Genomic DNA, 14,017 nt, shown 5'->3' with positions numbered 1-14,017 from the left:
CAGTAAGAAACGATGCCCTGGTCACCTGATCGTTACACATAGAGCTCACGTTGCCAAGGTTATTGTTGCCCATGCCAACTGGTGCACCAATGGGAGGTAGAGAACCCACAGCCCCGGAGCCGCCGGCCATGGAGACGGTGATGCTCATATTGTTGTACACCCCCTGCTGGCCAAAGCCTGGTGTGGCAGTCTGACCTGTCTGGTTATACAGACTAACACACAAGACACACACAGTGGGCATGAACAGCACTGGACACACACAGAAACCCAACAAATGCAGCAATCGGAGCGAACACAGAAAGTTGGAATGCACAAAAATTTTGTTACAGTGCTGGAGACATCATTCCCGTCATAGCTGCCTTACCTGTTGTTAGTTATGCCACTTTGCTGCCAGGTTTTTATGTCAGATGACTGGTAACCAGGTGCGGCCTGTGTCTGCTGGAGCAGGGGACTCTGGGAAGTGGAGTTCTGTGGTGTGAGCAGGGGGCTGGCAGGCCCGAGCTCGGTGGGGAAGGACGACTCACCTTGTTGGACCATGCCTTGAAGAAAAACCCCACAGAGGTTACTCCTTAAAAATGTCATCCCTGTGGAAAAGTGGTGATGTTCTCCTAATGCAAATGTTTATTCAAAAAAATGTTCTTTTAACATGTTTGTTTTTGAAACACATGACGCTTAGGCTGCTAGGAGGAAATCAAAGTGAACACTGCGGGTTGGTTCCTGATCCAGACTTACCTGAGCCAAACTGTTGGAAGAGGCCCTGCTGGACAGGAGGGTTCATGGGCCCGCCAAACAAGCCTTGGGTTGCCATGCCCCCCCTAGCGGGCAGCTTGGGGTCCAGTGGCGCCCCCATGGGGCTGAAATGGCTGGGGGAGGTAGGGGTGTTTCCCGGCGGCCCCGCGCCGTAGCCCGCAGGGTAGCCGAACTGCTGGGGCGGCGTCTGCTGGGCGGGTGGAGTTGGTTGGGGCTGCTGGGGGCCTTGAGGGAGGCGCTGAGGGCCCACGGGCCCTGTGCCCAGACCTTGCCTCATCATCAGCACCTTCTGCTGCAGCAGCTGCCGCTGGCGGTGCTGGAAGCTGTAGAGCTCCCGCTGCCTCTGGGCCAGCATCTGAGCGTTGAGGGGAGGCTGGGGTGTGAGGGGAGCGAGGGGAGAGAGAGGAGAGAGAGAGACGCTAACAGTGCCGCAAATGCACGGGTGCACACACAGACAGACGTGCAGACGCGTGAACGCGTCCCCCTGAGTTGGCTGCGAGCATGCCCTGCACACACTGACCTGGGAGGGCAGCTGAGGCTGCTGTATGCCTGGCCTCATCGCCATAGCAACAGGTGCCCCCTGCGGAAACTGGCCCATGGCCGCCAGCCTGTTCTGGAGCTGTCATGCAATGAGGAGAAAAAGAGGAGAGGAGAGGAGGAGAGACATGCGCAGGTCATCACTAAATACAGTAGTGGGGTCATGTCTCTTAGGTCTTTAAGTGTTGGGTCTATAATAGCTAGGTCTATAAGTGGTCTACCTGCTGTGGGCCCTGCAGACGTTGCTGAAGCTGCAGTCTGAGCTGATTGGGCGGCACACGTGCTGGACTGGGCATTCCTGGCACCCGGCTCAGAGCTGGCCTCACGCCAACGCCCGGAAAGGGAAGGCGCGGCCCGCCGAACCCCATACCCTGCGCCCCGGCCATCTCAGGGGGGAACTGTGGAGGTGAGGTGGAGAACTGAGGCAGGTAGCCAGGCAACTTAGGGTCCAGTGCCACCGAGGCAGGCGACTGGGGTGGAGCATACCGCTGGGTGATCTGGTCCAGGCAGCCGCTCTGGTGGAGAGAGCAGGTGAGGAGGTGAGGAGGAGAGGAGGTGAGGAGGAGAGGTCTTTTGTTTGCGGGAGGTGTGTGTGTGTGTGTGTAACCTGCACAAGCTTGTCGATGCCCAGTGCCCGGTCTAGCTCAGCGAGTTCACTCTCATCCGTGCCACTCAGGAAGGAGACGAGCTGCTCCAGCAGGGCTTTCTCGTCACTACGCCCCTCCGGAGTGGTGGGCGGGCACAACATCTCATCCAGCGGGCACGACACGCACTGCCTGCTCGGACAAGCAGACCGCAGGAGACATGCTGAGAACGTTCATCACACTGCAGTGTGTGTGTGTGTGTGTGTGTGTGTGTGTGTGTGTGTGTGTGTGTGTGTGTGTGTGTGTGTGTGTGTGTGTGTGTGTGTGTGTGTGTCGTGCTGTTAAAGTCCGACCGACACTCACTCCTGAGGAGAGGGTAGAGGTCCATGTGTCTGGGCACCCTCGAAAGCCATGGGGTCACTCAGGGTCATGGGGTCACTCAGGGGTAAGGGCGGGAACTGCTGTGCATCAGGTAACTCCAGCTTGGCTAGTCCTGCTGTCAGCGCGAAGCACGAAAGAGTCGTTACATCAGTCCATCTCTCCACCAAGCACGCCTCTCCCCTGGTACCACGATACACACTCCAGCTGTCCTAGTCAACCTGACCACTGTAGGAGTGAGTGTGTGCGACATTACCTGGGCTGGCACTGAAGCTGACTGTGTGGGTGGAGTCGGAGAAGGGGCTGGTGCTCTCTTTGGGTGTCTGGAAGGGGTCGGTTGGCCCCACCCCCTGCACCTGCGTGGGGGTCGGGGGGCTGCAGAAGTCAAAGGGAGACTGGCTCTGTAGTCTGGAGCCTTCAGGAAACACTGTGCAGAGGACAGAGAGGGCAACGTTACACAGAGGACAGAGAGGACAACGCTACACTACAGAGAACAGAGAGGACAACGCTACACTACAGAGAACAGAGAGGACAACGCTACACTACAGAGAACAGAGAGGACAACGCTACACTACAGAGAACAGAGAGGACAACGCTACACTACAGAGAACAGAGAGGACAACGCTACACTACAGAGGACAGAGAGGACAACGTTACACTACAGAGGACAGAGAGGACAACGTTACACTACAGAGGACAGAGAGGACAACGTTACACAGAGGACAGAGAGGACAACGTTACACTACAGAGGACAGAGAGGACAACGCTACACTACAGAGGACAGAGAGGACAACGTTACACTACAGAGGACAGAGAGGTCAACGTTACACTACAGAGGGGTCAACACTACACTACAGAGGACAGAGAGGTCAACACTACACTACAGAGGGGTCAACACTACACTAGAGAGGACAGAGAGGTCAACGCTACACTACAGAGGACAGAGAGGACAACGTTACACAGAGGACAGAGAGGACAACGTTACACTACAGAGGACAGAGAGGACAACGTTACACAGAGGACAGAGAGGACAACGTTACACAGAGGACAGAGAGGACAATGTTACACGGAGGACAGAGAGTACAACGTTACACGGAGGACAGAGAGGACAACGTTACACAGAGGAGAGAGGCCAACGTCACACAGAGGACAGAGAGGACAACGTTACACTACAGAGGACAGAGAGAACAACGTTACAGAGGACAGAGAGGACAACATTACACTACAGAGAACAGAGAGTACAACGTTACACGGAGGACAGAGAGTACAACGTTACACGGAGGACAGAGAGGCCAACGTCACACAGAGGACAGAGAGGACAATGTTACACTACAGAGGACAGAGAGGACAACGTTACACAGAGGACAGAGAGGACAACATTACACTACAGAGAACAGAGAGGCCAACGTTACACGGAGGACAGAGAGGACAACGTTACACGGAGGACAGAGAGGACAACGTTACACAGAGGACAGAGAGGCCAACGTTACACGGAGGACAGAGAGGACAACGTTACACGGAGGACAGAGAGGCCAACGTTACACAGAGGACAGAGAAGACAACGCTACAATACAGAGGACAGAGAGGACAACGTTACACTACAGAGGACAGAGAGGACAACGTTACACAGAGGACAGAGAGGACAACGCTACACTACAGAGGACAGAGAGGACAACGCTACACTACAGAGGACAGAGAGGACAACGCTACACTACAGAGGACAGAGAGGACAACGCTACACTACAGAGGACAGAGAGGACAACATTACACTACAGAGGACAGAGAGGACAACGCTACACTACAGAGGACAGAGAGGACAACGTTACACTACAGAGGACAGAGAGGTCAACGTTACACTACAGAGGGGTCAACACTACACTACAGAGGACAGAGAGGTCAACACTACACTACAGAGGGGTCAACACTACACTAGAGAGGACAGAGAGGTCAACGCTACACTACAGAGGACAGAGAGGTCAACGCTACACTACAGAGGACAGAGAGGTCAACGCTACACTACAGAGAGGTCAACGCTACACTACAGAGGACAGAGAGGTCAATGCTACACTACAGAGGACAGAGAGGTCAACGTTACACAGAGGACAGAGAGGACAACGTTACACAGAGAACAGAGGGGTCAACACTACACTAGAGAAGACAGAGAGGTCAACGCTACACTACAGAGGACAGAGAGGTCAACGCTACACTACAGAGGACAGAGAGGTCAATGCTACACTACAGAGAGGTCAACGCTACACTACAGAGGACAGAGAGGTCAATGCTACACTACAGAGGGGTCAACGCTACACTACAGAGGACAGAGAGGTCAACGCTACACTACAGAGGACAGAGAGGTCAATGCTACACTACAGAGGGGTCAACGCTACACTACAGAGGACAGAGAGGTCAACGTTACACTACAGAGGGGTCAACGCTACACTACAGAGGATAGAGAGGTCAACGCTACACTACAGAGGACAGAGAGGTCAACGCTACACTACAGAGAGGTCAACGCTACACTACAGAGGACAGAGAGGTCAATGCTACACTACAGAGGACAGAGAGGTCAACGTTACACAGAGGACAGAGGGGTCAACACTACACTAGAGAGGACAGAGGGGTCAACGCTACACTACAGAGGACAGAGAGGTCAACTCTACACTACAGAGAGGTCAACGCTACACTACAGAGGACAGAGAGGTCAACGCTACACTACAGAGGGGTCAACGCTACACTACAGAGGACAGAGAGGTCAACGCTACACTACAGAGGGGTCAACGCTACACTACAGAGGACAGAGAGGTCAACGCTACACTACAGAGGACAGAGAGGTCAACGCTACACTACAGAGGACAGAGAGGTCAACGCTACACTACAGAGGACGGAGAGGTCAACGCTACACTACAGAGGGGTCAACGCTACACTACAGAGGACGGAGAGGTCAACGCTACACTACAGAGGGGTCAACGCTACACTACAGAGGACGGAGAGGTCAACGCTACACTACAGAGGACGTAGAGGTCAAGGTTCCCTTCGTTTGCCCTCTCACCTCGTCTGGGTGTTCTGGATGGTTCGTTCTTGGTGCTCACTCCGATGGGAATGTTGTCTACTGGTGGGGGGAGACCCATCTCCTCCGCTGGCTTCCCACACACTGGGGCCCTCAGCGCGGGGAGCAGCTGGTTGAGTGTGTCCAAATCAGCACTGGAAAACTGCTACAGACATGCGTGCGCGCACACACACACACACACACACACACACACACACACACACGCAGGGAGTGGCAGAGCAAAGGTTAGCCAACGTCAAAGTTCAGTGTGATGAATCTGAGGACCAATGAGGCAACGTGCAAGACAGGCAGGTGCACACAGAGACTGTGGACCGGGACACCGGGACACGGTGGCCAGAGAACGTACCAGAACACGGGACATAAACATCGACCTCTCACACTACCCACCAGCCTTTAACAGGGGGCACCAGTGCACACTGAGTAACTTTACATACTGAGAGGAGTGGGAGAATGGGTGTATGTACCGGACTGGGTCTGTCTGCGGGCGGGGGCGTCAGAGAGGGGGCGAGGCCAGCCACGGCCCCCGGGGATGTCGCCATGTCACACAGGCCCTTGCTGCTCCCTTTCTTGGCCAGTTTGGCGCGGATGGTCTGCAGGCTGAGCGTGGATGGCGGCAGGTCCTCCAGCTCATTCTCATCCGTGTCCAGCAGGAAGCGGAGCAGCTGGTGGTCCTGTGGATCTTTGCCAGAAGCCCCGAGGGGCAGAGCCATGGCAAGGGCGTGGGCGTGGCTGGAAGCGGAGCTCGCGGACGGCTCTTTCTTTACATCGCCGTCCCTGGCCGGGTCAACGGGGCTGCTGTCCTGAAGTAGCCGGTGCAGGATCTTGTGGCGCTCCGTCAGGGTGCTGTGGGAAGCAGGGCACTGGGCAGAGGCCACTGGACGGGGCTGCGAGGTCGGCGAGGGGTCGAGGTCAAGGTCAGCACCGTCCAGGAGCCGGTTGAGTTTTGGGTTGGTTGCCGTGGCGTGCTTGGCCTCCTCCGCGGCAGTGGCGGTGGGCCGTGCGGGCGAGCCGCAAGACGTGGGTGTGTGGCGGGGCGGAAGAGGGGAGGGGAGAGACGAGACAGCGGCGGCCTCGCTGCCCGCCGACTGCTGCCGTGCCAGCGTGCCCGCAGGGGAGTGGACGCCTCCCCCAGACGGCGAGAAAGGGTGAACAGGCAAGCGGGGGCTGGCGGCCAGACCCGGGCTGCCCCGCGGAGGCCGGGGTGACATGAATGAGGTAGGGGTTGCTGTGAGGGGGCTGCCCAGGGGCGAGGGGCTGCCTGCCTGCTGGGGTGGCACCCCCCGGCTCGTGGGAAGGTAGCCTGGTGCGGCGGGCGTGGGGGTGGGGCAAGCCGCACTGCCGTTGTTGAGATGCAGGCCGAGGTCAGCACAGGGCAGGGCAGGAGAGCAGGTGGGCGGAGCCGAAGTAGACAGAAGACTGGGGGTGCTGTTTTCCTGAGAGCTAGCAGTGTTGTGTTCCCTGTAACACACACACACACACACATCTAATGGTAACACATCAGCAAAACTAATTCTCTGACTATTCTATGCTAGCTTAAAAATAAAACTGGTTTCAAGCATTGTGTATATGTGTGGGTTTTGTGTGTATGGTGTGTGGGCATGTACATGCATGAAGGTGTGTGTGTGTGTGTGTGTGTGCCTGTCGATAGTGTGTATGCCCATAATGAAGGGCTGGACGTCGGGGGGTGTGTTGGTGTGTGTGTGTGTGTGTGTGTGTGTGTACCTGTCAATAGTGTGTATGCCCATAATGAAGGGCTGGACATCAGTGTGAGTGTGTGTGTGTGTGTGTGTGTGTGTGTGTGTGTGTGTGTACTTGTCAATAGTGTGTATGCCCATAATGAAGGGCTGGACATCAGTGTGTGTGTGTGTGTGTGTGTGTGTGTGTGTGTGTGTATACCCGTCGATGGTGTGTTTGCCCATAATCAAGGGCTGGACGTCAGTGTGTATGTGTGTACCTGTCAATAGTGTGTATGCCCATAATCTAGGGCTGGACGTCAGTGTGTGTGTGTGTGTGTGTGTGTGTGTGTGTGTGTGTACCTGTCGATAGTGTGTATGCCCATAATGAAGGGCTGGACGTCAGTGTGTGTGTGTGTGTGTGTGTGTGTGTATGTGTGTGTGTGTGTGTGTGTGTGTGTGTGTGTGTACGTGTACCTGTCGATAGTGTGTATGCCCATAATGAAGGGCTGGACGTCGGGGTTGGGGGGGCAGCAGAACTTGCAGCGTGTCTGAGCGCTGAGGGCCGTCCCATCACTCAGTGTGAAACGGTACAGAGGGCTGATGGCTGTGCCATGGGTCATCACTGTGTACACACACACACACACACACACACACACACACACACACGCACACACTTTTACTTTGTTTGTTTACATGTAATCAAGCCAATAACACAACAACACAGGGCAGCAGAACAGACACACACCACAGCGTCTGCAGAACAGACATAACTGAATAAGGACACCCCACTTGCCAGCCCAGCTATGGACACACACTTGCAGATGAGAAAGCTCTAACGTGCAGGACTAACGTGCTGCGTCCCCACTCAGTGAGTAATGCAGGCGCATGCGTACCCTCCTGGAGCAGTTTCTTGGCATGGGAGGCGTCTTTGCCCTGAGGCTGGAAGAAGGCGTAGATGCACTTCCTCACCAGATCCTCCCAGCCCGCACGCCCGCTGGCCCTCAGAGCACTCGTCTCAATGGAGATGATTTTCCCTGTAGGCCACGCACACACGCACAGACATACACACGCACACACGCGCACACACACACATTCAAATACGCACACACAGAGACACACAAACAGGATTAAGTGTGCTTTCTCAAGTTGAATAAAATGTCTCAAATGGAAGATATATGACAAAATAAAAACTTGCAGAACCTTGTGATCATTTATGTGACCTTTATTCTGAGCACGTTTGATTCCAAGTTGCAAAGAGCAACTCCAATGACACCCCCCACCCCATTGACCCCCCTGGCCCATACCTGCTAGAGCACGTGGCAGGTTAAATGTGCTTTCCTTCTCTTTCATCCATCTGTCTGTGGGTGTGTGTGATGCCTCAGTACTGAGCATGAGAGGAGCAGCACTAAAGCTGGTCTCAGATCAGTTAAGTGCAGGGAGCAAAGCACCAGGGTAGGAAAGAGCACACACCTGTAGGGTCTTGCTTGGTAATGAAGGATTCCGTGCTGACAGGGATCTGTGAAGGCCGGGACGCGCGACAGGCAATGCAGATCAGACAGCTCTGGAGGTCTGCTCTCACACACACGCACACACACGCGCAGAGAAAGAGAAAGAGAGCAAAGGTTAAGAGGGTAGCACAGTCATGATTCAAGCGTAACTTGGATGGGGTGTTTTCACTGGACAAACACTAAGCGTGGACCTGGTGTCCTATCACAGCTGTGTGCTGAAACAGGGAGGAAGTCTCTCTCTCTCTCTCTCTCTCTCCCTCCCTCCCTCCCTCTCTCCCTGGTTCAGCCTTGATACCACCCCTCTGCTTACACGACCTGTGAACAGCTGGGCACCAACATTCAACCCCTGCTGTTGCACCAAATTACACACTTGAAAAGAAAAGTTTCTGTCTGCTCTGTCTCACACACACACACACACACACACACACACACACACACACACACACACACACACACACACACAGCTGCTCGGACTGGAGCGAGAACTTAGCACCGACCAATAACGGCCCGTCGCCCGAAAGGCAGGGGGATGGCTGAGATGCAGGGGGGATGTGAAAATGGCACGAGAGCACCAGACAGGATGAGAAAGAAGGCAACCGTGGAGCAATGAGGAGACCACTGGTCCTACCCTCTCGTTTGACGAGCAGATCTGGTTTCTGGCTCTTCTCATAAGCTCTTAATTAGTAAAAATACCACAACAGATCAATAAAAGCCACAAGCACAGACACACCAGATCCCCACAAATATGTTGTTGTGTGACAGCTCAGTGTGGGGCTTCATATCCACTTCATGTCTACTGAGCCCACGTTTACCGTTTATTATTTTACTCAATTAAGAAAATTATAATCTTACTATAATAAAGAATATAAATATTAAAACATAAAGACAAAATGTAAAATAACTGCTGCTGTTTAATGATGTGTGTTCCACACCTTCCTCACCAGGAGAACCTGAAAAGGGGCCGTTAATGACGGGCACACGAACGCGGCCCGTCCGGGGCGATGATGATGACGACGATGATGAAGATGATGGTAAACATGAGAACTCGGAGCAGTCGAGCCCTAACATCACATGCTCCATTCCTCCTCCTCTAACGCTGTGGAAATGTTGGGAAATTCAGCGCTGGCGTTAAAATTCACAATTACAGTCACAGCCGTCTGTGAAACATTTAAAGCATATGTCACATCCTCAAAGGTTACAGAAATCAAAAATAAAAATATATAATATAAGTCCCTTCACCCTCTTATGACACTACAGCATGCAGTCTGCTGAGTATTATCGGAGTGTTATCAGCATTTAGAGGGGCTGCAAACACACACACACACACACACACACACACACACACACACACACACACACACACACACACACCTGTGAGTAGAGAATGGAGTGGCGTCACGGCTTCACACTGCAGTGATTTCGCAACATAACACGTCTAAGTGTGTGTGTGTGTGTGTGTGTGTGTGTGTGTGTGTGTGTGTGTGTGTGTGTGTGTGTGTGGGCTGGGCCTGCAGGTACACAGAGGCGACAGTGACGGTGCAAAACACACACATGCGTTGAAGATACAAATGAGATGAATTTACACACACATCACCAGTCAAAGTGCACGTGTATGACTCCCCACCCCCAAGGGTACGAGTAGACGTGTAAGCATTCGTTAACCTCCGGTCCCACCTGCCATTACACTCCCACCGGGTCATTCCCACAACTCCGGAGTTCTTATCAAAGTAGACTTCACAGAGGACTCGGGCGTTTTAGCCAAGATTCCAAACCAAAGGAAAAAACGCTCAGTTATACAAACGTGCAGCCTGTGAGTCATTTATGGGATTGCATGAGCAGCTAAGCTAAGTTCAGTTGAGCATGTGAGAGCTACTGTTATTCGAGTGTCACGTGCAGTGAAAAAGCCAGCTTGATATCTTGAGGTAATTTAACTCACCAACGCAGCTCAATAGAGGGTTGAGTTTAGATGGGAAAGATACTGCAGTGTCAGTGTTTGTGAGACTTTTGCAGTTTGATGTGCTGGGGTGGTCATCTTCTGGTTAACAGTGACACAGGGAGGCATTCAGAATGAAGGAACGTAATGAACTGGAGTGTCCGTCAACATTCCCTGATCAGAGTGTAGGTTGTAGGGAGCACAGCTTAGGGAACTGTGGAACGGAACACGCTTGGAATCTCAGTGTTGGAACGAAACACGCTTGGAATCTCGATGTGGAATAAAACACCATTCTACATCATCCACCATTCTACTACCATGGCAACACATCATCATCCACCATCCTACTACTATGAGAACACAGTCATCCAGCATTCTACTACCATGGCAACACATCGTCATCCACCATTCTACTGCCATAGCAACACATCGTCAGCCATCATTCTACTACCATGACAACACATCATCATCCACCATTCTACTACCATGGCAACACATGCCAGTGTCACTGCTGTGTTGAGTATGGCCCATACAATGGCAGCTATGGATCTGTGTTCAGAAGCTCCCCAGTGGTAGATGATGAGGCAAAACTGTAGTGTTTAGATACTTCATTTTTCCTAGATTTGTTAAATTGGATGGAATAATTAAAGACTAAATCAACAGTGCATTTGAGGCTGAGACTATATGAAGCCAACATAAGAGAGCAGTGGAAACAGCACATGTAACCAACATCTAAGCAGGTCACTGCACCTACTAAGCAGGTGGAATTTGTGTGTTTCATTAGTGCTGCCTGCCTCCACACTACATATATCATGTAAATATCTGTCTTTTTGCCGCTGGTTAAAGGTCCTGTTTGATGGCCACAGTACGGTTAGAGGAGTGTGTTGTGATGCTCTTTATCACCCACCCCTAATGTGAAGCCCAGGTTTGTGTGAAGTCTAGATTTCCTGAAGAAATGCCCACGTGTGTGTGTGTGTGTGTGTGTGTGTGTGTGTGTGTGTGTGTGTGTGTGTGTGTGTGTGTCTCACCCTCCCCCTCCTGCTGCAGGGCCCTGGGCTGGGACACAGGGAAACACTGCATGTGTTCATACTGCTGTCGGGCCTCCTGGTTTTCTGTGTCCACCTCGTCTGGAGGTCTCTTCAGCAGCCTGCAGTGGAACGTCTGACTGGACCGCCAGCCCTGCTCCTGAGGCCAGGGCATACCGTTCACTGGACACACACACACACACACCATCATCATCATCATCATCATCAGCAGCAGCACACACACACACACACACACACACACACACACACACCATCATCATCACCACCACCACACACACACCATCATCATCATCATCAGCAGCAGCAGCAGCAGCAGCAGCAGCAGCGCACACACACACACACCATCATCATCATCATCACTACACACACACACCATCATCATCATCACCACCACACACACCATCATCATTCATCATCATCACACACACCATCATCATCATCAGCACACACACCATCATCATCATCAGCACACACACACCATCATCATCACCACACACACACACCATCATCATCACCACACACACACACCATCATCACCACACACACACCATCATCATCACCCCCCCACACACACACACACACAATCATCATCATCATCATCATTACCACACACACCCACACCCACACACAATCATCACCACACCCACACCATCATCACCACACCCACACCATCATCACCACACACACACCATCATCACCACACACAAAATCATCATCATCATCATCATCATCCTCACACACACAGACAAATGTATTTATATTTATGACATTTAACTTTTATCCAAAGCTACTTACAATTATAACAACTTGAGCAATGAAGGAGTGAGAGAGTATAAGGAGGAGTGAGTGAGAGTGAGGAGTGAGGAAGAGTGAGGAGGAGTGAGGAAGAGTGAGGAGGAGTGAGGAGGAGTGAGGAGGAGTGAGAGAGTGATAGAGTGACAGGGAGTGAGAGAGAGGGTGAGGATGAGTGAGCTAGAGTGAGAGGGTGTGAGGAGGAGTGAGCTAAAGTGAGGAGGGGAGAGAGAGTGAGGAGAGGTGAGAGAGAGTGAGAGAGTGAAAGAGAGTGAGGAGGAGTGAGAAAGAATGAGACAGTGGCTTACCCAAGCTCTTGGGCAACAGGTTGCGCACAAACTCGTTGTGGTCGCCCACATGCAGGATGCTGTAGACACTGGAGGTGATCAGCTCCTCCTGGCTGTAGCCCAGGTAGCTGGTGACGTTCTCTGACACAAACACGATCCGCCCCTCACCGTTCACCACGAAGAAGAAGCCGTCCAGGGCCTTGGGGAAAAGGCCACAAGACCAGGATGAAACCGCTTCCCCTGGAGAAAGAGCAGCACAAAAGGCCCGAGGGCCCTCCCCGCCCAGACAAGACGAGACGAGACGAGACGAGACGAGCGTCCACCCAAGGGCCTCTGCACTCCAGCCGCAGCTCAATTACAGCACGGGAGTTTTCTTTTCTACTGACACCAAGTCTGATAAAGGCACCTCAGGTGCTGCGTGTTGAATATTAGGATCCACACCACGTGGGAGTGATGATGCCATCATGCTGTCTGTATTTAAGCCTGTTTAGCGTGTAGGACTAATGTCAGTCATTAATGTTACATTGCCTCTTTTATGTTTGTTTACCTTCATTTTATACTCGTATTTGTTTCTCTTTCTTTTATTAGTCTTGTTCTACACCCGTGACAGGAATGAATGTCATTTATATATAAACTAACTCCACCTACGAATAATTCAGAAGCACTTTGCTTGCACATCTGAAAGCTCTGTGATATAAACCTGCATACAGACACACACACACACGTATATAAGCTGTACACGTCTATACACATCTGAAAGCTCTGTGGTATAATTCTGTACACACGCACACACACACACAAACTGTGCACGTCTGCCACACCTCTGAGCAGTGACACTCACGTCCAGGAGCAGAGGACCCAGGGCCTCCTTCTCCAGCACGCCATGACTGCTGGACGACACGTCGCTCTTCTGCACCGCGTCATCCGGGGACATCAGCGCTGCTCTCTCTGTAGACACACAAGGGCCATGTCTGTTAAAGGGGCAGCTTGACCACACATGGAAACCATGGCAACCGTGGCCAGCAAGCTCAACTAATGTTGTCTCAGCTAACATGACAGTACAATAACCACCAGTGCTACCGATCAGGGACAGTAAAAATAAACTGGCCCTTTAGAACTCCCTTTAAAGGTGACATACGCCCACCTGCCATTAGAAATGTGTGCCTACACTTGGTGGCCTGTGTACTAGACAGAGTGCACCTGGAAGGTGTTTGTGGAAAGGTGGCTGGTGAAAGTATAAACCTACTCTAAAAACACGAGTGTGGAATCAAACTTCCTTCTTCACCGACTGTTAGCACGCTTCCCTCTAGGTGGAGTAAAATCACAGTGGCTGTGCCTCCATCCCCAGGATGCTCAAGTCTTTGCAGGGTGGCCTTGTCCAAGCGTCCCCACCTTGCCACTCACCGTCCAGATCACAGCAGGGACAGAGTGGGACATGGGCTCCATCCTGCAGGGTTTG

The 14,017-nt window shown here is 52.5% G+C and overlaps 1 protein-coding gene across 13 annotated transcripts in view; it reads right to left on the bottom strand.

Annotated features, from left to right (window-relative positions):
• The window catches only part of ncoa1 (nuclear receptor coactivator 1), a 57,075-nt gene that overhangs the window by 5,317 nt on the left and 37,741 nt on the right, over positions 1-14,017 (bottom strand). For 5 of the 13 annotated variants that reach the window (XM_035524166.2, XM_081716863.1, XM_081716862.1 and 2 more), the window contains 16 exons: positions 13,400-13,506; positions 12,580-12,757; positions 11,462-11,641; positions 8,463-8,561; positions 7,886-8,026; positions 7,467-7,614; positions 5,781-6,774; positions 5,299-5,461; positions 2,506-2,676; positions 2,235-2,367; positions 1,895-2,063; positions 1,509-1,802; positions 1,271-1,369; positions 733-1,123; positions 365-584; positions 26-212 (listed from right to left, as the gene is read on the bottom strand). In XM_035524166.2, the coding sequence (XP_035380059.1) occupies positions 26-212; positions 365-584; positions 733-1,123; positions 1,271-1,369; positions 1,509-1,802; positions 1,895-2,063; positions 2,235-2,367; positions 2,506-2,676; positions 5,299-5,461; positions 5,781-6,774; positions 7,467-7,614; positions 7,886-8,026; positions 8,463-8,561; positions 11,462-11,641; positions 12,580-12,757; positions 13,400-13,506 (3,674 nt within the window). Of the gene's footprint in view, positions 1-25; positions 213-364; positions 585-732; positions 1,124-1,270; positions 1,370-1,508; positions 1,803-1,894; positions 2,064-2,234; positions 2,368-2,505; positions 2,677-5,298; positions 5,462-5,780; positions 6,775-7,466; positions 7,615-7,885; positions 8,027-8,462; positions 8,562-9,432; positions 9,597-10,436; positions 11,436-11,461; positions 11,642-12,579; positions 12,758-13,399; positions 13,507-13,804 lie in introns of those variants that run through there. The other 8 variants (XM_035524173.2, XM_035524170.2, XM_035524168.2 and 5 more) reach the window with 8 other exon arrangements.

Source organism: Electrophorus electricus, chromosome 7 (genome assembly GCF_041902795.1).
Source record: "Electrophorus electricus isolate QZ-2024a chromosome 7, ASM4190279v1, whole genome shotgun sequence".
Lineage (NCBI taxonomy): Eukaryota > Metazoa > Chordata > Actinopteri > Gymnotiformes > Gymnotidae > Electrophorus > Electrophorus electricus.
This window is presented reverse-complemented; position numbering and strand designations above follow the sequence as displayed.